We start from the raw sequence: 24,950 nt of genomic DNA, 5'->3' as shown, positions 1-24,950 counted from the left end.
AGGCAAATGCGAGCAGGCAGCTATTTCCAGACCCGTCGCTGCCCTCCAACGCATGGCACCCTGCCCTCGCTGCGCGCACGGCAGATGGCCAAGGCGGCTGCCCAAATCAAGGACCCTGCCAAACCCTCCCCGCAGCAGCCACGTCCCCCGTTGCAGCCTGACCCTTTCCCTGGCACCTCCCCAGCATGTCCTGCTTTTGCACCTCTCATCGGCGCTGGCACAAGGCCAGGGAAACAGTGGTGGCGGCGTGCACGTGTACAGCATTACAGTGTCGTTATACAGCGTGGTTTTCCTCTCCCTCTCTCTTAGTGCTGGACTACCTGGGTAAGGAGCCCTGTTCAGGTTTAGCGCTCCATGCTGGAGCTCACCGGTCCCAAACCAAGCAGTTGCTTGGCGTGAGGGCAGCGCTGCCAGCCCACCACCGCCATGCAAGGGCTTGGAGCTGGGGGAGAAACCAGCAGCTCTGCGGCATCCTGATATGTTTACCGCCCTCCCCGTTGTTGCTGTTTGTTTTTTACAGTGGCAATGGCTAACGACACTATTCCTCAAACTGGCAGTCACGCCTGCAATCGCTGCTAAGAGCTGCCAAAGCCACTGATGGAGGAGCTGTGGCAGAAAGCCAAGAGGCTGTCCAAGCTCACCTCGGGGCCCTTGCCTGGTGTCTGTGCACCTCACTCTGCTGCCCTGACATGGGGTAAGCTGGGGCTGGCCCCGATAAAGTCAATAGGTTTTCACAGGGTTTCTAGAGGGGCAAAAATCCCAACACAGCCCCATGCACAACCTGGTTTCTACCTCACTCCCTTGCATTCACCAGCAGAGGCATCTCAGCCCTGCCCAGGAAAAAGCCAACCTTGCCCTTACAGCCAGGGGGAAAGCAGCTCTGGGTTCCCTGCGCCAAGTGCCATCTTGCAGGTGCTTCCCCTGGCAGGAGGCTGACCCGGCTGCGCGTCCAGTCTCTGGGCTGGGTGAATGAGTGCTGTGCTTTGCAGCCTGTTCCTGAGTGATCATCCATCTCGGGCACGCTGACATTGCCCAGGCAAGGCACAGCACAGCCCTTCCCATGGCGCCCTTTGCTTTGCCAGGCCATTGCTCCCTCTTTCACACCCCCGTTTGCCACCGGCTTTGCCCATCGCTTACGGAGAGTGCCAATGGGCCCTCTCCCACCAGCTGCACGGAGTCACTTTCCCTACAACACGGCAGGAACTGCAGAGACAAAAAGACCGACACCATGACCCCACATACAAGCCGGGGAGCCACATCCGGACTCTCCCCGTGGCACGCAGGAGACATCACGCTTCCACCCCTAATGCCACTCCCCGAAATATGGAGCCCCTACTGCTACCCCAAAAAGTTTACCCCTTTTTTTTTTAAGTAGACTCTTAAACACCTGAAGTTACCTGCAGAGGAGGTTGCATCAAAATCACACTAAGTTGTATTTATTTTCTTAAACAAAGTGTGCTAATTTTAGCTGCTTTCTTCCCTATGATGCACTGCAGCCTGAGCAGCACCTAACTCTCCGGTCAATCTGGCTGTGTTGCGCATACGGAATAATTAAACTCTGAATGATTCCTCCCTTTTCGTCTGTTTACTTAACAGAATTTTTTTCTTCCTCGTTGGGAAGCCATCAGCCAGCCTCTCCTTCCCTGTTTGTCGCATGTGCTTATTTGTTTTGAATTTTGCTTGGACAGTCACTGGAGTGTACAAAATGCAAATTACAAGTGTATGGGCTTTGCTGTACAATTAGAGCACAAAAAAAAAGAAAAAAAAAAGTGGCATGGGTCCTGGTACTCAGCTTTGCTTGTGTTTGAACAGCCAAAGTGAGGGATCACATTTGAATTATTTTTTTGTTGATGGCCTGAATTCCTAGTAAAGCCAGGAAGTTTCATTGCAAAACTAAGCCGTATGCCAGGGTAAAGAGTATGATAGAAGGAAAATAAATGCAGGAGGGAAAGAAAAACCTCTCAAACTGGCAGAAAAATATATTTCACATGAAATGTGATGCTGCTGACTCCTCTAAAGGGGCGAAAGGTGCACCTGAAGAAGATGGGAAGGAGAAATGCTGCAGCAGAGGTCTCTGGAAGAAGCTGGGAGGACTCGGGTGGAGGGAAGGCAGGGAATGCATACCTCTCCAAACCCTCAGTGCCATGGCACTGGGGCTGCTCCCATGCAGCTCTCCTCCGCAGTCTGACATGCAGAGGTCTGGCAAGGATTTTACAGAAGAGGAATGCATTGCCATTTTCATTATTAATTTTGGTAATGGCTTACCCAGTTTTCGTGGTGCTTGGGGACGGAGCACGTGGCTCAGCTGAGCTGGCAGCCGAGCCAGCCCCCGGGGCCGGGGAAGTCAGATGTCCTGTCTCCAGGGGCCCTGGCCCCAGAAATTCTGCATAATCACATTGAGCAATTCAGCACTTAAGCAATGTTAGCGAAATCCCCAAACAATCCTAAGTGTCAGTCCAGCTGCCCAAAACTCCTGCTAAGGACTGGTACAAATGTAATGGATCTAAAAGCTGCTATTAATGGCCCGATCCCGAGTGCAGCGAGGCAGGGTGCGCACACCAGCTGTGCTGCTGCGAGCTGGGGGTTAGCCGCGGGCCTGCATGCAGCAGGAACGGGAGCTTCACTTTCCTAAAGGATATAGCCCTGATGCTCTGAAAGGAAACACGGAGTTCTGAAACACCACTTCGCTTCAACCAACAGTGTTCTTGTTAGCAAAGAAAGAAGAAGGAAGAAAAACCCCAGATATTTTTATAAAAATATCATCATTTTATTACATTCCACACAATACATCTTCAAAGAGTTTCAAATTTCCACAAGATATTTTTCACACACAGGCAACTGGGCAATGCTGGGGATGTCAGGGCTCGAGGAGCAGGGGAGAACTGGGAATAAAAATCTCGAAGTGACCTTCTGTTTTGTCTTTGGTGATTTTGGTTTGAAAGACAGGGTGCCACATTCTCCTCTCTGACACACCGATGCGCACTTGCTAAGTCCACGGGGGTGAACCCGCTCAAAGCAAGCGGATCGTCCGACCTAGGGAGATTGAACTGACTTTGGAAACGTGACAGTATTGTCTGCTGACATGGCTTGGGCTGACCTGAAAATGCAGCAAGCGCATGCCAATGTTTCACATCTGTTTTAATTTGCAGCTGGCTGAGGGGGGGTGGGATTTCACATCACAAACCATACGCACCACACCACCTGTGCTGCGTAATGAGGAGGCTCACGGAGAAAGCACCTCGGCACTGGAAGCCCCTCTCCGGGGACCTCTAAGAGGCACTGCCTGCAAGGTGGCAGGAGCTCCCCCAGGTCCCCTCTGTCTCTGCTGGGAAAGGCATGTCCCTGCTGCCCTCGAAAAGCTTGTGGGAGCCAGGCCCTGGTGGGATGCACCCACCAACCCTAACATGCTCGCTATGTCAAATCACCCTGGGTTTTTCTGCACTCCCTGCATGTTTTAGACACTTGCTGCTGCAGCTGAGGGGGTCCTGCTGAAATTTGTTGAGTAAACAGCATGAGGAGCTGAAACAGGCTGCATGAGTAAAGGCAGGGAGGGAGGGGAGAGTGACAGCCCCATCGACAGAGATCCCCTGGGGAGAGTGCTCCGCTGCAACAGGGGCCAATACCGCGTACGCCCAGCACCGTTTGTGTTTCCACTTTTTCCCCAGACCAAAAGGAAGCTCAAGACTGTAGGGAAGTTAACAGAGCTGCTCGTCTCCATTCATTTTATGCAATATTCATGGGCAAAGGAGTGGTGGGGAGCACTAGCAAGTTTAGGAGAGGGGATGGAATCTGATCATTCATCACAAATGAACACAAACAAGATGGAGAACCTTGCTCACTGGAGGTACTTTTTTTGCCTGCAAACAGATTAGAGTTAATGATTCAAACCACTTTTACATGTCATCATTCAGTAATTTATATAAGGCATTTCCACTACAATATGCTGGGCCATTCAACAGTCGGAGGCATGTTGGGGGCTCCACCTTGCCTCCCCGGTTAAAGCAGCAGCAATAGCTGGCCCCCCAGGCGCGCCTGCTAGGCCTTGCTTGCTAGATGTTACTGATGCTTTAAGAAGCAGAACATTAGCAAATGCAAAACTAATTGACATTCTAGAAAGTCAACTGGCAATTTTCATGATTCAGCAGCTATGAATTGGGCAGAGGAAAAAACAAACCCAAAACCCAGAAAGGGAAATTATACTTGTCCCTTGAACGTTTCTAGCAAAAAGACAAGGAGGAGCGCTCTCCCCCTTCCCCGTGTAAAAGCAAAACCATCAGCACCCAGAGCGAGGATACTTACAAAATAAATAAACCTTCAACTCTCAAGAAACTACAGTATTTAGCATCCACCTTAGACCTGCTGAAGTCTATGTATTACCCTAAGGCTGGCTTTAACAGATACAAACAAAACATTCATTATGAGCTTCTCTGATATAAGGCAACTTTAAATAGATTCACTTGCAGGTGGGTGAAGAGGAGGGTTCCCCCCCACTTCCAAACAATGGCTGTGTTATCATGTTGGCTGCAGAAAGAATAAGATGGAGAGATCTTACTTTTTGGACGTCTATGAACCTCTCTGGATTCTTCTAGCCATCTGAGGTGGACATTTCTACTGTCCAGCCTGGCCTCTTCTTCTCATTTTGCACCCGAGACATTAATGCTATCAAACAAGAAACCCAGCCAAAGCTAGATAAGGCAACAAAAAAGCATTGCTCTCTTTCCCAAGTAAACAAATCAGGGTATTTACCATAAATGTGTCCCAGACCTTCCAGAGGGGAGGTGGGAAGGGGGGGAAATAATAAAAAAAATAACATTCCCTGTGCAAGTAGAAGCAACAACAAGCAAATTAAAAAGGGATTGTTTCTAAATATACATTCAGTCAGTCAGACGTGCGCACTCCCATATGCACACTCGCATACACAGATTTAGCACACACACGCACGAGCCGCACACACAAGCTTCCAGGCTCGCCATCAAGTTTCCTTGCAGGATGCCCACTGGGAGGAGAAAAAACCAAACCAAACAAGCCTACCAACAAAAAAATATTCCCCAAACAAACAAACACAACAAAACAAAAAAACCCCACCCGACACCCCAAAAGTCCTCGAAAAGTAATCGAAAGGGAGCGTTCACTTCTGAAGTGAAGGGGTGGTGTGTCTCTTCTGGTGATCCAAGATGCAGCATTAGTTTAGAGTTTGTAAAAGATTCGGGGAGGGCTGGGGGGACGGAGAAGGGACGGAGATGTCTAAGAGTTCACACGTATGCTAGGTAAGGAAAAAAGTGCAAAACTGAGGCAACATATTTGAAGTCTTAGTTTCTGTCTGTCTGTCTGTTTTGTGTTTTGTTTGCTCTCTTGTTCCTGTTCGGCTCTCAGCAGCGCGAGCTGGGGTCTTGCTCTAGTTTTATGGTTAGGGTGGGCTCCACGGCCACGGGAGCCCCGTTGGCATAGTGGGAGGTTTTGTAGGTGATGGAGTGATCGCTCTTCTTGGCCGCATAGCGGAACCGGTGGTAGTGGAGCACAAGGGCCAGCGCGACGGAGACCAGCACCACAACAGCACCTCCGGCGGCAATAACGTAATACCAGTAGGCTGGGATGGGCTGCACTGACACCGTGTCCACTGTGGGCTCGGTCCCTGGCAGGAGGGTTGCCCCTGGGGAGGAGACACAGAACAGGGTTGCTAGGTGGGAGGCATGCAGACGCAGAAAAAGAAACACACATGCTTTCAAGAGTACAGCACGGAGTAATACGAGGTCCCAGGGCTGCCTCCGGATACGGGGTGTGCTCCTGAGGGGGAGCACAGCCTGGCATTTGCTGAGCCTGCATGTTCAAGGGCCTTTTTCTTCCCTTTTAATTAATCAGGCTGCCTGGATCGCAATACAAATTCCATATGCACGCTATTATTACTGTTATTTCTGGCATCAACAAATGTTTTTTTCCCCTCTTTTTTTTGGCCTTCTCCAGATCAGCCGCCTGGTTTTGTCTCCACATGGCAGATGTTGTCAAGCAGTGACAAAACACATCACGTTCCTAATTGGAGGAAGAGCACAATCTCAGATGGCCAAGGAAGTTACCACAGGAGACTGGGAAAGAAATTACAGGGAGAGACATCTGTTGTTCTTACGGAAAAGACAGAGAAGAAGATCTCTGTCTGAAAGTGCTCTGCACACAGATCTGGTCTCATTAGGTGCCCCACTCACAGACTTACAGATTTCCTTATTATTTTTTAAAGTGAGAAAAGAGAGTTATGATTATTTACATGGCACAGGCTGCGAAATTCAACCCAACGCTCACATAAGAAACTCATGCTCTCTGCAGCTTAAGCAAGCCAGGACTATGAATTCATGCTGATAAAGCAAACACACCTAGGGAGGGCTGGAAAAGCACCTGCCTCCCTTAAATTCCAGGGCAGGCAGCGCTCAGGCTCAGCCCAGCAATGGTCAACCCTTCCTACTCTTGCAGCTTCAGCATGTTGCAGGGCACGGCTGCAAGGCGCTGCTCTCCCTTCCCAGGTCATCCCAGGACAGCTCGGCGCACATCTGGTGATCAGATGCGCGTAGGACCTCACTGCCAGTCCACAGAAGCATGCATGCACACGCACCTCTGCCAGGCAGCGAGGAGAGGAGCGCCGGTGTCTGTGCTCACGCCTGCAGCCTGAGAGCGGCTCTGCGCTATCCCTCCCGCACACGCTGCTCCCACCTCCCCAGCTCCGCTCGTGGGGGCAAGCTCTAAATAACTCAGGAGAGATGTGCTTTTGCACTACTACCACTGGTTACTGGCTACTTCAAGGGGGCCGAAGTCCCCAGGGAAACTCTCCGAAGGGTTTGCTCTGCCACTGGACACACTGACACCCCCAACCCTGCTCACCCTCTCTTGCCCCCAGCCCACTGGCAGGGGACAGCCCCCTGGCTAGGTACTGGCAAGCAGAATTTTGGGGGCTCCTGTGGTTTGGTGTCAGCATATCGCTGAGCTCCACACTAACCAAACTCCAGCTTGGTTTCCTGAGCAGGCTTGGAGGATGCCAAGGGGAAAAACAAAACAATGCAGGAGGCACCTAGCTTTGCTAGCAGCAAGGGCATCTTGCAGCACAGCCTCCGCCCTCCCCTCCAAACGCTGCCCTACCAGCAGAGCCAACGGCTGGCAAATTTGGGATGGCGACGGGTTTTCTGCTGCTGGTGGCACGGGAGATGAGGCAAAATGATGGTTCTTTTGCCAGTCACAAGGCTTTACTCCCCTCCCGTCCCCCAAAATCCAGGCAGAGGGAGTAAAAATAAGAATGAACGCTGCACCCAGCTGCATAACTACAACAAAAAAACCCCTCAAAACCAAGGGAAAGAACCCCACAGGTAAGACAAATCCTGCTTTTACAGAGCAGCAGGCTGGGAACCACCCACATATTTGTCATTTTAGGCAAGAAATTCAGATGTCTCAGGAGAAGCCTACCTGCCAGATATGCCGCCCTTGCCCCGTCTCACCCCAGCCACCCCTTGCTGCCAGGAACGGGAGTGGCCCTGTCCCTCCTGCCCCTGACAGTGCCTGGGGAAGGGGGTTCCAGGCTGGGCTGTGTGTTGGGGTGGTGAAGGCAGGGAGGAGGCAGCCCACCGACCTCCTTCTCTACCTTCACCGGCCACTCTGGCGTGGGGGAACAAAAGCAGCACATCCCTGTGCCTCCCCGAGCAGCTGCTGCCCCTCACCCGGCTGCGCGGGGGGTGGCAGTGTGTGGGACACCCCATGGGGGCTGCCGCCAGTCCCCCGCCGGGGCGAGCATGTTCCACACTGCCCGGAGCTTCACTGATAATCCACCACTGTCTCCCACTGCAGATCCAGCTGGCTGAGCCGCCCCAGTCCCATACGCAGCCCACCGCCATCCCCAAGGGATCAGCAACACCTCGCCTGCGCCTGACAGCACCGGGGTGCGGGACTGAGCCCCGGGAAGATCATGGGGCTGCTCGCTGTGGCAAGGCCACTTGTGTTTACACTCGGTGACAGTCTCTGCTTACACACGGCCTTGCTCGAGCGAGAGATTTACAGGTGAACAGCCTCTCACACCACCGGTGTGCACCGGGCCCCGTCAGTGGGAACTGGGCTGGGGAGAGGGGGGCAGGTGTCAGAGATGCCAGTAGCTCCCGAGCCTGAGGGGGAGCAGCACTCCCCTCTGAGAAACAGAGGGGAGGAAGGTGTCTGTGGCCTCACGATGGCTGTACGTTGCCTGGTGCAGGGCTGGGAGTACAAAGGGTGGGTCTGGCCATAGAGGAGCACATGCCATGGTGCCCAGCCTGCACCCTTGGCCCTTCCCCACGCACCTCTGCCCTCTGCCTGCCCGGCGATGGAGGGAGGCAGTGCGATGCGCCCTAGATGATCCCCCTTGTGGGAAGGATCCCTGGGGGATTGCGAGGTGGCTGCGGGTTCAGGACAACCTCTGCTTGGCTCTGACCCGCTCCAGATGTCCCCGTGCACCAGCCAGGGCTGCAAGTGTGAGGGGTGGTGCAGAGGCCCTCCTTGGCTCCTGTTTCTGCACCTTGTGGCTCTGCTGAGGAGATAGCAGAAGACTGGAGAGTTCATTTAGCAACTGAAGTCATTAAGGAATCACACTCAGTTGTTTCTAAGCCCTAATGAAGCCAATTCCCAACATTAATGATTGTTCTTCCTTACACTGTCAGCCACTAAATATAGCTGCCCATCCACTCAGCACACAGCCCTGATGTTATCTGCTCTGTTTTTACTGGCTCTGCTGCTCTCTGGAAGTTTTTTCTTATATCAGTGGAAAAGTTCTCTGCTCAGGGACATGGAAAAAAAAAAATCCATCTTCTTAACTTAATAATTTTTCCACTCCTCTTTGCTTTCCGCCACACACACACGCCCTTCCTCATTTATTCACTAGGGCTCTTGTCTTAATGAAGAAATGCCTCCCACTGTTGCTGTCAAGTTTGTGGGTGCTGTGTTTATGCATGGCTTGGGACACTGGTCAGTGGAAACCTGATTTAATCCCTACAGGGTGGATGATTTCATGTGGCTGTGCTGCTGCACTTACACCTCCAACCTGGCCAGGTACAGCCCCCTCCTCTTCCCAACAGGAAAGACTCTACAGGGACCAGGTTTAGAGCTGTACAGCAGAAATTAAAACCCAAAACAAGCAAGAGCAAAAGTCATCTGGGGAAAAAAAGGAGAAAATCCTTTCCAGAGAGACTCCTAGAGGGCTGCCTGCCTTGCTCTGCCACTGCTGTGTCACAGCTCGTATTCCGCTCCGAAATCACTGACATTAACCGCTGTGGACAAGCAACACAGCTGGGCTTTTCATAGATGGCACAGATGAAAGCGAGTATTACACTCATCTAATCTGAATGCCACAGAACCAGTGTCAGCCTCAACCCCTTAACTGCTACCTGTCATTTCTCCAGGAAGATATCCCTGTCTTGATTTCAGGATACCCGGTGTGGGAGAATCCACCAGTCCCAAAGGCAAATTCTCCCCACGGTTTGTCTCCACGCTCTAATATGTCTCTTATTTTTAACCTGGTATTTACCTAACTCCTTGCTTCCAGGCACTTGTTATACCTTTTCTTTAAGGGTGAGATGCATCAACTCTCAAATGCAGCGCAGTTTAAGCACACTTGACTGGTCTTGTAAGATCCCGACCCGCTAGCTGAAAGATATTCCACCCACACAGTTCTTTTCTTATTATTTGCCTTGTGATCCTGGAGCCTGGAAGGTGCATACTTTCAGCTTTGCTCCTAAGCCAGGAGAGGAAGGATTTGCTATTATTTTTAATGGCATCTGACTTTTTCAGCTCATCACATAATTGCAGGAGTGGGGGCCGCAGAACATCTCAATACTTCCTGCACAGTCTTTCCTCTCCAGCTTCCTTTTTTTCTCCAGCCAGGGACTTTGTCACCTCCTTTTACCCTCTCCTTCTGTTGGGCATCTCTGTCTTTCCCTCATTTTAATTACTATTTTGCGATCTCCAATCTTCATCCTTACTTTCTTCATCTTTTCCCTCTACATTTTGCTCTTTCCCTGGTCACTCCATCCCTTTGTTCTATCTATTCCTGCCCATCAGCCATGGAAACCTTTTCAACCTTTTGCTGCAATTGCTCCCCTGTTGTGACCAGTGCTAGGATGTCCTCAAGGGAGCTAGCAATGGGCAGGAACCCTCTGGCAGAAGGGGAGGTGTGCCTGCAACAGCATCTGCCTGTCGTGCTCACAGACTTCACTGTGCTGGGCATAGCAAACGCTGACCCTACCCAGCCAGCATGCCCTCGGGAATACGATAGGCAAATGGAGGCATACAGACAGCAGGGTATGGGGTGAAGAGGAAAAGAAACAACATGAGTTAGCAGGACTTTGGGATAGACTCAATGTGAGGACCCAGAGGGAGGTTCAAACTGAAGGTGACACCCATGTTGCAAGCCCCAAAAGACAAGGATGGTGTCTGCAAAATAGGTACCAGACCAGGCCCAGGAGAACAGCGAGCAATGTAAGTAAGGAAGGGTTGTGAGGCTTTAACTGTCAGCTGAGAATATTGCAGCAGCTTTTCAGTAACACCACAAGCCTCAGTAGCAGATAAATAAGCAGCCTACAAACAAGCAAACCCAAATTCCTAGTTGTTACAGTACGGGTATGACTGTAAAATACGGTGTTACGCCCTGCACACGTCCCTCCCATTGGTAACGCTCCACAGCCTGCATCACACCCCAGGGACGGAGTTGCACACGTGACTTCAGTCTCGGTGTCTACTTTTCCTGTACTGGCACAGCTCCCAATGCATGTACCCACCAGAGACAGCTTTGCCCCGCACAGAAATGCAGCTGCTTCTAGGGTAGAGCCCAGTCATATCTTACAGCCCACCAACAGAGTAGGGGATGGGAAGAGTACAGACATCATGTCCAAGTGAAAGCAAAGGGCACGTTGATTGAACTGACAAAGCAGCTTTCAAGGTTAAGGGGAGCCCCAAGTTTGCTCTTCATCACAACACAACCCCCAGACGCATTCCTGAAGAGGCAGGCAGGAAAACAAAATCCAAAATCAAAACACGGGGAAAAAAACCTCAAACAGACTAAACTGATCTTCTCCGCAAAAGCAGATAGCTTTTCCCATGTCAGAGCAAGACAAACAGCATCCCCATTGACTCCTCAAAGGGCGAAGCAGTTTTTCTGAGTGCCTCACCTTTTTTCTTACTCTGTAGGTTTGATCAGAGAAATGCCGGTTTCTATCCTCCAGGCTAGTATTAAGCTATTAAATGCACCATTTCACCTTCTCTTCCTGTTATTGACTGTCACCTTCAGAGTTCCTCACGTCAGTTTGCTCCTCCACTTCTACCTCCCAACTCCCTTCTCCTTCCAAGCAGACAGGCCCCACCCTCCTTCGCCAGCAGCTGGAACACCACCACCACCAGAGCATCTATAAACTAGAGAACAACCTTCCCACACACTAACGTACGTCATTGCCACCTCATTTCACTTTTAATCAGCTACTGGTTTTTCATTTAAGTCACTTGATAACTACTCTTTACTCCTTAGCCTTCCCATTTGGGGTTCAGCTGCTCTTCAGGAGGCTGGGTGCCCCGTGATGGCAGGTTTCCTAATGCTGTTCAGCCCCAAGACAGTGGGACTTGTCTGTTTGCCTGCTCCCTGTCACCTAGCAGGAGTCAGAGGGTGCCACCTCCTGCTGCTGCGGCGGGGAAGGTTTAGCACACACTTGCCGTTTCACTGCTCAGAACATTTGCTGTTCGTACAAGCACGCACGTCGCTTTCCTTTGATGTAAAAGCCCATGCCAGCAGAAAGAAACCACTGAGAGAAGTGCAGTTTTACCTGGAAAGTAGAAGTTCTCACCTGGGAAAGCTGTGATGGGTTCTGCAAAGGAAAAAACCAAAAACTAGTATTAGAGAGGGGAATATTACACAAGGCCACAGTTCATGCCTCCGCTGACTTACAGGGGCCAAGTGGAGCAGGCATGCGGCTGTGCCCCACGGAAGCCACTTGCTGGGAACAGCGCGGGGTGCTAGCCAATGTTACCAGGATGGGGAGAAACCCTGTCTCGCCTGGGGACTGACCAGACGTAATGAGCTTTGACTCAGATACTGACTTCAGAGAAAAATATGTCCGAGATTGAGGGTCATTTGGATTCAGCTGGCTGGCTTGAGTCATCCAAAGACAAAGCCCCACCTGGCCCAGTGATGCAACCCTGAAACCCCCTAAAATTTCCAAGAGCAGTTTTGTTTCTGGCTCAACTCTAGAATCGTTATTCACATGGGAACTGTGTTACTTCTGGGCATCGATGCCATGCCTCCCCTCCATCTCACAGTGCCAAGAAACAAAAGCAAGTGATTTTTTTCTTCTTTCAAGATACTTTGAAGAAGTCATCTATTACAAATTATTGGATCTGAAAAGCAATAATCAGTACTTATTACTGATTACTTTCTCGCAGAAGTAATAGACTTCTGATTATTTTTAGATTACTTCTGCATTATGCCTGTGAGTCACATAAGCAGACTCCAGCTTTACTGAGTGCTATGAAATCATCACTCAAGTTCAGAATGCGAATGATACATTTGTTAAAGGAAAAAATTATTGTGACTTATTAGCATTCTTTCACGCTAAAAAGGAATCAGATTACTTCCCAGGATTACATTTGAAAAAACAGTAGCCTGTGCTGGAGTCAGCTGTTCTCAAGGCTCTGACAGAGAGAGAGCAGTATTGTATCTCTACCGTTTCATTATTATTTTGGTGACATCGGAAATGACCCATGAGTTACGTTAAAGATTGCAGTGGGAGCCCTTTGTTAGAAATGATCTGAACCAAACTATCCTTATCGGTTTTAAGATTCCTGTTCAACTTCCTAGAATGGGACAAACAACTTCGTGTAGCAGTTTGGTGTTATTTTTAAGGCTGGCAACACTTGAAACTTTATGATTTATTAATGCTTTTGTTTTGAAATATTAAGCTTTAGGTTCATGAGGCCTGAGACGCAGTGACACTAGAGCTAGGTGAATTGCTGAGCTCAAAAAAAGTTAGATCGGAAATGCTGTTAGTGTTAATCATCAGTCTTGCTTCTCTTTAATGCCATAGAAGGCAAGGGATTAAAACACCACTGTTAAGCCTTAAACACAGGGAATTTGACATATGGAGTATTAGCTCCTTTAGCAGACGGGAAACCAGCAGAGTTCAAAGCATCAAAGAAACTGGGACCAACAGTGCTCAAGAGCATCTCTGGGGCAGTCCCGGTACTCTGTTCTATTATTAATGCTGGTTCCTCCACCATCTTCACCATCACCTGCTTGCACAGGACGGCAAGCAACACGACCAGCCCTTCCCAAGCACAAGTTGTCCTACACCTCCTCCCCTGAGATACACCCCTTGGAAGTGAGCGTCTGTCCCACTTGGGTTAGGAGGCACCGGGATCCTCCCCCTCCCTTGGTGGGGGAGAGGAGAGCAGCTTCACTGAACGGAGCCTTTCAAAGCCCAAAGGGCTCGTCTCCTCCTGACTTTTTCCACTGACTTCAGGGTGGGTCAGACACTTTGCGGGTGTTTAACAGTGAAACACGCCTCCCCCAGGTCACGCAGAAGAGCAGGGCCTCATTACTGTGGGCAGCTCTCAGCACAGATCCCACTAACTGAATACTGCTGGTCCCATGCTCAACTGGGATGGCTCTAAATCCACATCCAAGCTAGATGGCGACCAGAGCCATCAGAGTGTGTGCACAGACACACCAGCTAGAGGAACAGGACAGGGCAACGGCTCCACCAGCAAACTGCTGAAATGCACTTTTTTCTCTCTCTTTTTTTTTTTAAAGTCCTCTCTGTCTTTCACATTGAATGAATCCACCTGGCTTTTGGCCTGGTTTGGGGAACAGTGAATTCTAGGACAAAAATTTCTTTTGTTATTCTGTTAACATTGCTGTAAAACCCCTCTGCTATTTTATTTCTTTATTAGAGAAGACTCCTTTTGAACTCATCAGCCCCTCTAAGCGTGTAATACTGACTGATAGCTGGTTTCTTTTGTCCAACACTTTACTTTTAAATTTGGTGTATGTCCTTATCGCATAGAACAGTCCTTGGTAACCCTCAGCTGCTCTTTCAGCTTTGCACAGCAGAGACATGTGCTTCCTGCCTCTCACACCAAGGCAGCCAGGGCACCTGTCCCCTAGAGACTGAGTATGAGAAATGAGTTCTTTCATGGGCAAGGAAAGTCCGAGCTGAGATCCAGAAACTCCCGGTAACTCAAGCAGGGGAGAAGTGGCCCACTGGCAGCCTGCAAGCGAAGGCTCTCCAGCCCCAGCTGCGCCCCCCCGCCCCCCGCCATCCCTGGCCCCCATGGCCAGATGCGGCACGTACCCATGCAGTTCTCCAGTGGGATGTCGGTGCCTAGCCGGATGTCATCGAGGGCGAGCTCTCCTGAGTGGCCGTTGCGTATAAATCCCTCAAACACAATCTGTGAGAAATCGGGACAGAAATGTCAGTGCTAAGCTGGGAGGCAGAGTGGCTGCTGCTCCCGAGGGAAAGGGCAGGAAATCTGCTCCTGGCTTTCCCTGCACACCTGCAGATGACCTGAGACTAGTTCTGCTTCCTTGCCCTGCCTCTGCCTTCCCTTCCCCAGGGAAAGCTGCTCTGCAGGGACGGGTTCGGCAGAGAGATTGTTACCTGGCCTGGCAGCACTTGGCTTGCAATTTGTTCAATTAAATGACTCTTGCACGGAATAAAGACTGAGTGAATCAATGTTCCGCATCGCAGACCACCCCCCCAGCCCTTGCACAGATGATGCAAGTGGCATAACACTGACTTACAGCAGCAGCAGATTTGGCCCATGGTATTAACTGGGCTATGATCAGAAAAAGTAAGGGAAGGACACAAAATGCACAGCTACGTTAACTGTAAAGTGCTGTTCCATCAACATTACATAAGAAATATTGAAATGTTAGAGGAGAAGGGTCTATTTATTCCTACTTAATCACAGGCAAAATATATTTACAAAAATAAATAGTTGTTAGTGCTAAGAACTGCTGAGTGGAGCGACTTGCATTATTTACATAATGATGCCATTATTTAGCTAATGCTGGTATATTCACGCTTAACACACAAAGTAGTCAGCCAGTGCCCATCATTCTCATCTGCAGGCATACTGCGTTTACTGGTATTTTTTTAAAAAATCAAACACACACATGCAAACTAGTCACGCAGCTCCAGTGCAAAGCTTTTGCTTTGTATCTCCCTGCCTAGTCTCAAGGGTCCAAATAATTTCCTAGGGCTATGCATTTCACAAACCTCCTCTCCCCATTTTAGGTGCCCCCTCTCATCTGGGGTGCGGGGCAGCCCAGACCCATGCCTGCCTGCAAGGACATGTCTCTGAAGGGCTGCACATCTGACTGCGCAGGGGACAGAGTGTCAGAGCTGTTGGTCCCAAGCTTGGGCCATCAACCCACACGGGAGGCAGCAGTTTGGAGGGGTCAGTGGCCTGACAGCAGCAGCTCCCCATGTCAGGGTAGGGGCTGGGAGCCGTCTGGAGCAAGGCTCAGTGCTGGGGTGGTCGTCAAAATGCTGCCTCAAGCCTTCAAGTACATGTTTCCTTCTGCTTTGGAGGGTGCTGGATGTAGCGCTGATGCTCAGTAACAAGTGACAACTGTAGCCCTGGCTCCCTGGCAAACGGCACGCTGCCTGGAAGGGCTAACCATGCCAAAGGCACTTCTGGAAGCAGCAGCCTCTCCGCGGGGTGCTGGCACAACCATGCTAGAGGGGCTTGGGTGGCTGCGGCAAGCAGCACGGCTCCCACCAGCTCATCCCTTCTCTTCCACTGGTCTCCTGACAGCGGGAGAAGGCCTTGATCCGACAGTCCTGCACCCAGCCCTCTGATGTGGTCTAAGGTATCCGAGAAGCAGATTCACAAATGAACCCACATTCTCTCTTCCTTCTCCCACGTCAGCACTTGCAGTTGGGGCTGGAGAAGGCTGTTTGCTGCCTAGCCTTAAGAGTTGGCCATGCCCCCTCCCATCTTCCCATTTCTCCTGCCTGCAGGGTTTGGGTTTGCTCCCTGCAGCTGCACGCCTGCCTCTGGTCAGAATATCTGATGACCACCAGCTTTTGGGGGGATGGGGAGAAATGCACAAAACAAAATGAAAAAAAACCAAGGGAAAATATTTGCAAAGTGGGAGATTTGAGGAATATAAAATGCAACAGGCTGAACAAAGGCCCAAATCTGTGCAGAAGACAGGCACTGTCTGAGTAACAGTGTCGTTTAGTTACTATGGTAACTTGAGAAACACAATGAAAACAGCCACATTCCCTAATGATGAATGGGCCCTGGCTCTGAAACACTGAAATAAAGATGCTGGAGATGCTTGCCTGGTCCAACACACCTTCCCCGAGCATCTTACCCGGTAGTCCATGTCGTAGCTCGGCAAGATGATGCGTCCTTCCCTCCATTCCTCCCCTTGGTCCTCTGTGATGACCCACAGCGCCTTGTGCTCCTGGCTGGCTTCCCGCCAGACCCGCAGCATCACCCCGTTGCTGCCCCACGCCTGGTAATGGAAGACCATGCAGACAGCACTCCGGGGCAGATAGATGGTGGGGCTGATGAGCCGGGCTCGCTGGCCTTCCCTCCTTCCACTGCTCTGCAGCTGCAGGTAATTCTTGCTGTCTGTTCAAAGAAGAAAACACCATTACATTATTTTCTGCAGCCACTTGCAAGAAGTGTCTCACCTCCTGCCAGGTGGCTTTGGCAGTGCTGGGCAGGCTCTCACACCCATGCCTGCAGGACCGGGGTCTCGCAACAGCACCCTCCGCGTGCGCAGCAAGCCGTGCCACTGCTGCGCCCTGTGCAGGCTGGGCAGGGCATCGAGGAGCACGCTTCCCTCACCAGCCACCACTGTCTGGTAGGAGACTGACAGCAAAACCAGAAACTGGTAAGCCGAAGATCGACATAATTAGGAGAAGTAAAGAGCAGTTATTGTCAGAAGAAGCAAGGCCACGATAATGACATTGGCAGGGGGGAGGGGGATGGGGGTGGTGTTTATTCTGCTGGGAGCTTGCTCAGTGAACAAGCCTGAGGTAGGTTTTTCTAACCACCGGTGCTGAAAAATCATCTTGGGATGGGGATCTCAAGCTGTGTTCATCCTGCCTCTTTTCATTCCCATTGGTAAGTACTCCACAATCAAGACCCAGCTGACAATTTTGTTTTGAGGATATGCACGACAAAATGAAAGCCTGGCTCTCAGCTTTTCTGTAATGCAGCAAAACAGCCTCTAAAGCACAGCACAGAGGAAGGATGCGGACCCAGTGAGTGAAGTATGCACAGGTGACACGCAGGTAGTTGCAAACTTGAAGGTAGCTGAAATACATACAGCAGGGGATTCACTTGCCTTAATACTACATTTAAATTATGCCATGCTTTTTGTCAATCCTCAGGGAGGAGACTCAATACGCTTGATATCCCAGGAGAAGTTCAAGGCTGAGACTGGAATTGGAGATACTTGATCTGAATACCAATAGCAGCAAAAGCCCGTGGATACAAATCCCTGGGCACGGCTGATTTGGTCTGGAATCAGTGGTTTCCAGCCCTCTCTGATGAGAAGCCTCCTCAAGGAGTTTCCCATTTGCCGCTTGGATGCCTGAAGTCCCTTAGCACAGACTGAAAGTCAAGCATGTAGCTGATCTGATCCTTACCTGCCCCCCACGCCCCCCATCATGACCAAAGGCAGGACAGACTCCCTTGGGTTGCTCTGACTGCAGGTCGTGCAGTACAAGGTGACACAGACAGGCCAACGACAGGTATTGCTGTATTTTGCATTTCACTCAACAGAGGGATGAACACGCTTGCTCTTGCTAGACGGTGGGCAAGTGTCATTGGTGCTTCATGCCAGCACGTGCGAGCCCTCCTGCAGCCCCGGGGTGTTACCTCTGCCCCAGGACCACACCTAAGGGTCTGTCGCTTCCTTTCCCCACATCTCAGCCCACTGTGCTTGATGGCCAAAGCTCTGAGCAGCAGCTTGCCTCCTGCTTGCCCTGCTCCCCCTGCGGCTTCAGTGCCCACAGCAATGGCAGAAGAGCAGTGTCTGCACTGAGAATGTTTGCAAAGTGCACCCAAAACACCTCCAAAACTTAAACCAGAGAGACCTGCACTTACAGCCCAGTTCCTGAGCATAGAAAGACAGGTCCCACCCAGAAAACAGCAGCTGACCTCGCTGCTGCTCAGCAATCTGGTGACATCCCAGCCCAAGGGAGATGTATCAGTGGTTGCACAGCCACTGGCCCTGCCACAAGTTTGTCACGGCCAGAGAGCTGGGCTGAAACCAACCACTGTGAGCTACACAGCTTTCTAAAATAAATTTAGGGCAAGACAGCAGAAAGATTTGCCATCACTCTACTCCTGGGATGTATGATCAAAATATTTCAAAAGCGTATCCACTCCATATGAACTTCCACTGATTTTGCTGCGTGAAGGACAAATCTGTCCCTGACCGGCCACATAAAGAAAGAGCAACATTTTCCAAAAATATTTTCCAGCACCTATGAAAGGTACTTGGGCCACATGGCACTTTATGCCAACAAACAGTAGCAGAAAAAAAGATGAAAGCATGTTTGCCCACTCCTGCTTGAGTGAATCACTTGAAAAAGTACCATGCCGTTCTCTAATGGAGGAGTGTTCTTGTGATTTACCTCAGAGTGGTAGTGGTGGAGGAGGAGATGTGGGAGATAAACAAGTGGAGAAAGAAAAAAAAAAAGAACAAGCTGTACTCCATGCCTAAGGAGCGATAAGGCATAGTAAGTCATCAAGGTCTCCTGAATTAAAATCCTCTTTTTGTGATTCACTACAAGCCTCTTCAAAGAAAAAAGCAACAACAAGAAAAAAGCAGCAACAACAAACAAGGTGGAAGAGCAAATCAGACTGCGATCATACAATTACCTCACAGCTGAAATGGTCTCACAGGCAAATCTTTAATAAAAGCTCCAGCCAGCCAGGCTCAAGAATAATCAAATCCAGATCCTCAAAGTTCAGGACCGACCTTTGGTGCCAGTATCTAGGCAGTCTGATTGAGTGCAGGGATGCGAGCCATCCTTGGATCCACCCAAAGCCCACAGCTGACCACGGGGGACTATGTTAATTGTGCAGCTGGACATCCCCCACGATCCGCACCCCACACTGGGAGCCGCTGGTGCCTGCATTGCTGCCTCTACCGCTTCAGCAAAAGAGCCCGTCTATGTCTGAGTCACATCCCTTCCGCCAGGGATGACACCGACCTCCTGTTTGTTCCCGTTCCTATCAGGCTGTGAAATGAAAGAAACTCCAAAACTGCAGCCAAAACCAATGCCTCCCTCAACAACACAGACTTTTTCAGAGCCACGGGAGCCCTCCCAAGCCCTCCATCTCCCAGCGCTTGCTGGGGCCCACAGAGCTCTCCAGGACCTACTGGCAGTCCCAAGGGCTGTGGGGAGGCTCGGTCTTCGAGTGATGAACGCAGCTGCTCCCCTGCAAGCAGCAGTGGGTTTGGGCACCACGCACTCCCACTCCTGGTACCAGTTTCTGGAGCGGAGAGCTGAGTGCAAGCAGACACGACTTGCTGTGTCATTTGAAGATGAAATGGCTGGATCACTCTAACAGCTAGTTGGACCTTCTGAAAAGCTCCACGAATTTGCTGAGACTGACTGAACAAGGGCACTGTGGAGCTAATTGTTGGAACAGCATGTGGGAGCCCGGTGGTTCCAGTAGTCGCTCTGTTTGATACAGTAAATGGAAGCCTTTGGCACAGAGAGCACCTGAAAGGCTGATTTCCCCTGCTAAAACACTTGAAGGGAGCCTTGCAATGATGAGCTGATCAATTCTTCCAGGATCAGAAATGCATTTTAATCTTTCCCAGAACTTTGCTTTGCAGCCTCTATTCCAGCTAACACAGCAGCTACATCCCCCACCGAACTGCTACTGGTAGTTCAAAGCGCCGGCTCAAAAAAGGCAGGACAAACCTGCTCAGGCATTTTAACCTACCGCTGTTTTTGCAACTGATGCTACGGCATAAATCTCATGGAAGATTTATGGGATCATCTGGATGTAGGGGAGCCAGAGGAGCGTGAACACACAACCATCCCCAGCCAGACAACAGCGGAGTCGCTTGTATGTGCACGGCAGTGAGTCCCGGATAAATCACCAGCCAGGCCCTGCAAACAAACCATCTGGCCAACACAGTTTACTCTTGGCGCGCCCGTCCCCTCCTGCTAGCAAGCCATCTGAGAGGACATTAGGGGCAGCGGGGGATGAAGCCTCGCGGTTTGGGTCAGGCTGCAAGCACGAGCCATGGCAGCCGCCCCTCTGCAAGGTCAGCCTGCCTGTGCTTGGGTCCTACATGTCTCACCCCCTCTCCCAAGAAAAGCACTTTCCCTCATTGGTCTCAGCAGCACATCCGGCGGTTTTCCAGCAAAACATGTTGGGCAGGGTGTACACAAGCAATTACTGAGATTTCAGATTCCCTCTGCATTTCCCCCTTGCTGGATATCGTTGAGTTACAGCTGCCGCTCCTATGGAGGACCCATGCTGAATTGCCTTCACTTATGTCCCTCCAAAGGTCACTGCACTCTTCTTCATTGCAGAGCTTGTTTCACATCGTGTTTTAGAGGCAGCGCTGCAGCCCACTGGCAGCCACCTCTTGTCTGCCAAATCCCACAGGTGACACTGGGCCCTGCCTGCTGCCCGCACAGCCCCAAATGCCACACTGACCATGCTGTGTCAGGGCCAAGAGGACGTCCCAGTGGGGCCTGATCCTGCCATTCTTCTGGGGCATGTGAGCTGGAGGTGGCATCAGCCCTTGCCTTTCCTGGAGAGTGAATGAGATCAGATCCCCTCACAACTGCAGGGTGCTCTGGTAGCAGGGGGATGGCAGCTGCATGAATATGCAGATTGAAATTGGATAGTTATTATATTTTAAATTTTTTTTGGCAAATCATGCAAATTCACCTCAAAAGGCTACTGCCGTAATTTCAGTGACAGGCCTCTCCTCAGTGACAGACTTTCATTTACGAAGGGAAATCAATCCTCCATAAAACTAATATTTATATTAACTAGATCACTGCGTCTGCTGGAAAATCCCCTCAATTTTGATTATGTGTTAATTAGCCTGCCAAGTCCTTGCCATTTCAGTCTCTAAATCAGTCCATGAAAAGGCATAAAACCCCACACCTGCCCAGAACCAAGCCCTCCGCCTGCTCTCCGGAGCCCTTCTAATGGACGAGCCGTTACATCCTCTCTCTTAATTAAGCCTCACGTCCTCAACAGCGCGGTGCAACTGTGAGTCCTACTGCCTCCCCCCGGGAGCTCAGGGAGGGCACAGTGTCCCTGACAAACCAAATGCCAATTAGAGCCTGACATTTATGCTAAGCGAGCTGCTTGCCACAGCGCCGCGTCCACCGCCAGCCTGGCAGGCACACTGCCTGCCCCTACATGAAAGGGTGTGCGCAGAACCACCTGCGCCCGGTGTTTGTGCATGCACAATTAAAGGCATTAACCGAGCCAGCACTTCCACGGCACAGGCTGCACATTGCAGCTTGCTCGCGTGCACGCACACACGCTTTCCTGAACCGGGCTCTGTGACTCACAGGCTGCTAAGTCACTGCTGCAAAGCGACGGAGTGATGCACACACTAAGATTTGAGAGACAGTGTCTTGCCTTCCAGAGAGCATTCCAGCCCCGTTTTACAGGCCGTGTGTGTCACTGGCACTTGGGTCCAAAAAGTGACTAAGGACTCAGACAGGCAAGCAGCAGAGAAACGGGTGAGCCCCAAAGGAATGGTTTCTTCTCCTCTGCCTCCAGCCCAGCCCAAGCGAGCAGGAGCTTTTCTGGCAATGCAGGCACAGACCACGGCCATGCCCCTTGTCTCATGAAAGACAGTATGGGCATGAGGGCGGCCACAGCCTGGCCACAGCCTGGCCCTAGCCCACGGCCAGGGCACTCGCACAGCCTAGCTGACGCTCAGCAAACCTCCCATGATCTGGGTGCCAGGATGTCCCACCTCCACCATGCTGCAGGCAGCCAAGGCACGAATGACTTTTTAGGGTTTGCTGTCCTCACTGTGCAAATGAGGGTCAGGAGAGCCACGTACAGCTTTGCTGAGAGGCAATCTGCACCACACATGGGAGGAGCGGGGAGAGACAGAGCCGGGTACGTGGTCTCCTTCCCACAGTGTGCAGCTGCTCAGTCATTGCACAGAAGTGCTTGACTTTCACACCACCCCATATGCAAAATTCCCTCCTACTTCAAAGGGGACAGGATTGACCTTAGAGGTCAAAATGTGTCCCCAAGGCACAAGCCCTGAGAGTAAGTCTCATGAGAGTAAGTGCAGACCCAGTTCAGTCCAGCCCTGATCCATTAACACCATGAAAACCTTTCTGCTGGTTTTGGACAGAGTAGGATCAAGGCCTTCAGGCAGAAGTTCTCATGGATTGCAGGAAAAATATGAAACTTTGCCTTTTAAAGATCCCATGGGAAAAACACAGGAATGGTAAAGGGTCATCACCAGCTTAAAAACAGCTCAACATTTGTTTTCCTTAAAAAATAAGCTCTTACGAAACTTCAGAGCACTACAAACATTCCTCTGCTGGAAATGCTTTGAAACAAATAAACCTTTCCCTGCAGCGCTTGCAACCCGAATGAGCAGCATTCCTGACCCTCAAAGCCAGAGAGGCCATGGCCCACAACAGAAGCTCTCGGTGGATTTTCGCAGCCCAGGCCAAAAGCTATGTGCTCAGGAGAGCTGCAAGGTTAAAATTACTTCCTTCTCCACGTGCTTGTACAGCTGCCAACATCTGTATAACACGGTGTTCACAATGCTGCCAGGGCTCTGACCCCAACATCGTGCTCACCCGAATGAGAAGCAGTGTGTGGTAGAGGTGCAGACCCTACAGTGCTCTTCTGGGACCACAAGGTATTTACTTAATGACTGTAAGAAAAGGGGAGGGGAAAAAAATGGGTAAACCACACTGATTCTAGCTTTTCAGTGCTGGCTTATTAGCGTAGCATCACTGAGAGCAATGCAACCACATCTACCAGCTAAGGATATGATCCAGGATCTTTACACCCTTCAGGATCAAGGCCCCAGTGAAATTCAAAGACGGTGAAGTGTTGAGGTGCCCAACTTATCAACCCAGATTTATTTTCAGGTCTTAAGACCTCCATCTTGACACCAGTGGCACATTGCATGCAGGAGCAGGGGGAATGAAACCTCATTGAAACCTGAACTTGTTGCTCCTTGGAACTTGCTAGGTGCAGCTAAGGGGAGTCTTTCTACAGATGGGAAGAATCTGAAAATCCATAGAGGGAAAAATCCTGGCAATCTCTTGTGGGGGCATGGAAAAGGGAGCAACAGTATTTTCTAGGCTTGCAAAGGGCAGGGTAACAGCTGGAACCATGCTGGGTTTCTGCTGAGTTGGGCGCTTTGGGTCCACTTTCACCAATGGTGTCCCCAGACGTGTAATGGGAGCTCGCAGGAGAGGACGTGGAGCTAATCCATGGTGCGAAGAGCCCAAGGAACACAGGGCTAAAAAAAGAAATGCAGAGCTGCCTGAAAGAGTATCTTGGAAATAAAAATAGTGGAGTGAGAGCAGTGGGTGTCTTGTCAGTCTCGAGAAGTTCTCCGCGCCAAAGACGAGGAGGAATTGCATGCAGCGCATAAAATGAAATTGGGAGATATCTGAGGAATTCAGGCCTGTCTCTCAGCAGACTTTTCTAATCAAGTGCCTCACAGAGGATATTTCACCATGGTCATTTCCTTCCCCCTCTCTCTCATGCAGACTGAGCCAGGGCTCCTCCTTTCATTATTATTTTTTTCCCTTTTAATTTTTGTTTTGCCATTTTCAGAAGAAATAGAAACACATCCTACATGGCTCTTAAAGGCACAGCACATTTCCTTGCTACCACAGAGCAGCCACAGCCTCTAGCCCAGACCAGCACCTTTAAATCAGAGTAAGTTGGGCTCCAGCAGCTTTGAGTTCCCGTTAGCTTTTGCCCTGCCCCTAAACCAAGCACAGCTGCTCTCCTTCACCCAACTGCTCACCCCGGGGTGGGGAATTCACAAGAAAAGACCACCCCGAACAAGGACTTTTCATTCCTTGCTCCCTGGAGTCTGAGGATGAATTTTTTAAGTAGAAACAAAGTGCTGGAGGGAGCACAAGGGAAAGGCAAGGGAAGAATGGGGGAGTGTGAACCAAACAATGCTTCGATTCTGTCCCTGCCGAGGGGCTGGCATCACCTCTTTTTCATGTTTCTCGAGTTGCTTTTAAAAGCTGTGTGGGGAGGAAAAAAGCAAATAATTGCTTCTTTTTGTGTGATGTCTTCTTAATTTCTAAGACCAGGACCAAAGTGAGGCACAGCAGCGACACCTTTGCATGCCAGCCCCTCCGCAGCGCATGGGCAAGGCAGTGGCACGGCTGCCAGGAGGGCGCATCCCTGCCGGACCCAGCCAGGAGGCTGATCCCACGGCAGCGCCAACAACCATCCCTCAGCCTGTGCCTGGCGTCTGCTGCTGACTTCCTCCACCGCCGTGGGCAAGTCACTCAGGCCCGCCGAAGCTGCTACCTCCTCCTCTTCCTCTGCCCATACAGCCCGAGACTTGCCAGGCAGGGCCTGAGTGCCTGCCTGCACCTCCTCGGTGCTTCGGTGCCCGGCTCAGCACAGCACTGTACGGGAGAGCTCTCCACGCTGGCACAAAACCAAATCACTGAACTCAGTAGGAAAACGTTCCCCTGGCCGCAGCGATGAGGTTTTGCAATTCATAACTAACTAAGAAAGAGAAGAAAGGGTAGGAGAAGGGTAAAAACCAGAACTGTGTGCTGAGCTGTCTGAGGCAGCACCAGCCTATCCCGGGCTGTGCATGCGTGGACACACGCCTGCGCACATGCAACAGTCTGCTAAGAAACTATGGGCAACTAATTGTAGGGAGACTCAGGGGAGAGGAAATGAAATGAAAAATTGAGTCTGAGTTATAA

The 24,950-nt window shown here is 50.8% G+C and overlaps 1 protein-coding gene across 1 annotated transcript in view; it reads right to left on the bottom strand.

Annotated features, from left to right (window-relative positions):
* The window catches only part of NRP2 (neuropilin 2), an 87,009-nt gene that overhangs the window by 5,794 nt on the left and 56,265 nt on the right, over positions 1-24,950 (bottom strand). The window contains exons 13-15 of the mRNA XM_059820113.1: positions 16,361-16,623; positions 14,328-14,424; positions 11,805-11,846 (exon numbers count right to left, since the gene is read on the bottom strand). Of these exons, the coding sequence (XP_059676096.1) occupies positions 11,805-11,846; positions 14,328-14,424; positions 16,361-16,623 (402 nt within the window). The remainder of the gene's footprint in view (positions 1-11,804; positions 11,847-14,327; positions 14,425-16,360; positions 16,624-24,950) is intronic.

This window comes from Gavia stellata, chromosome 8, assembly GCF_030936135.1.
Source record: "Gavia stellata isolate bGavSte3 chromosome 8, bGavSte3.hap2, whole genome shotgun sequence".
Classification (NCBI taxonomy): domain Eukaryota; kingdom Metazoa; phylum Chordata; class Aves; order Gaviiformes; family Gaviidae; genus Gavia; species Gavia stellata.
This window is presented reverse-complemented; position numbering and strand designations above follow the sequence as displayed.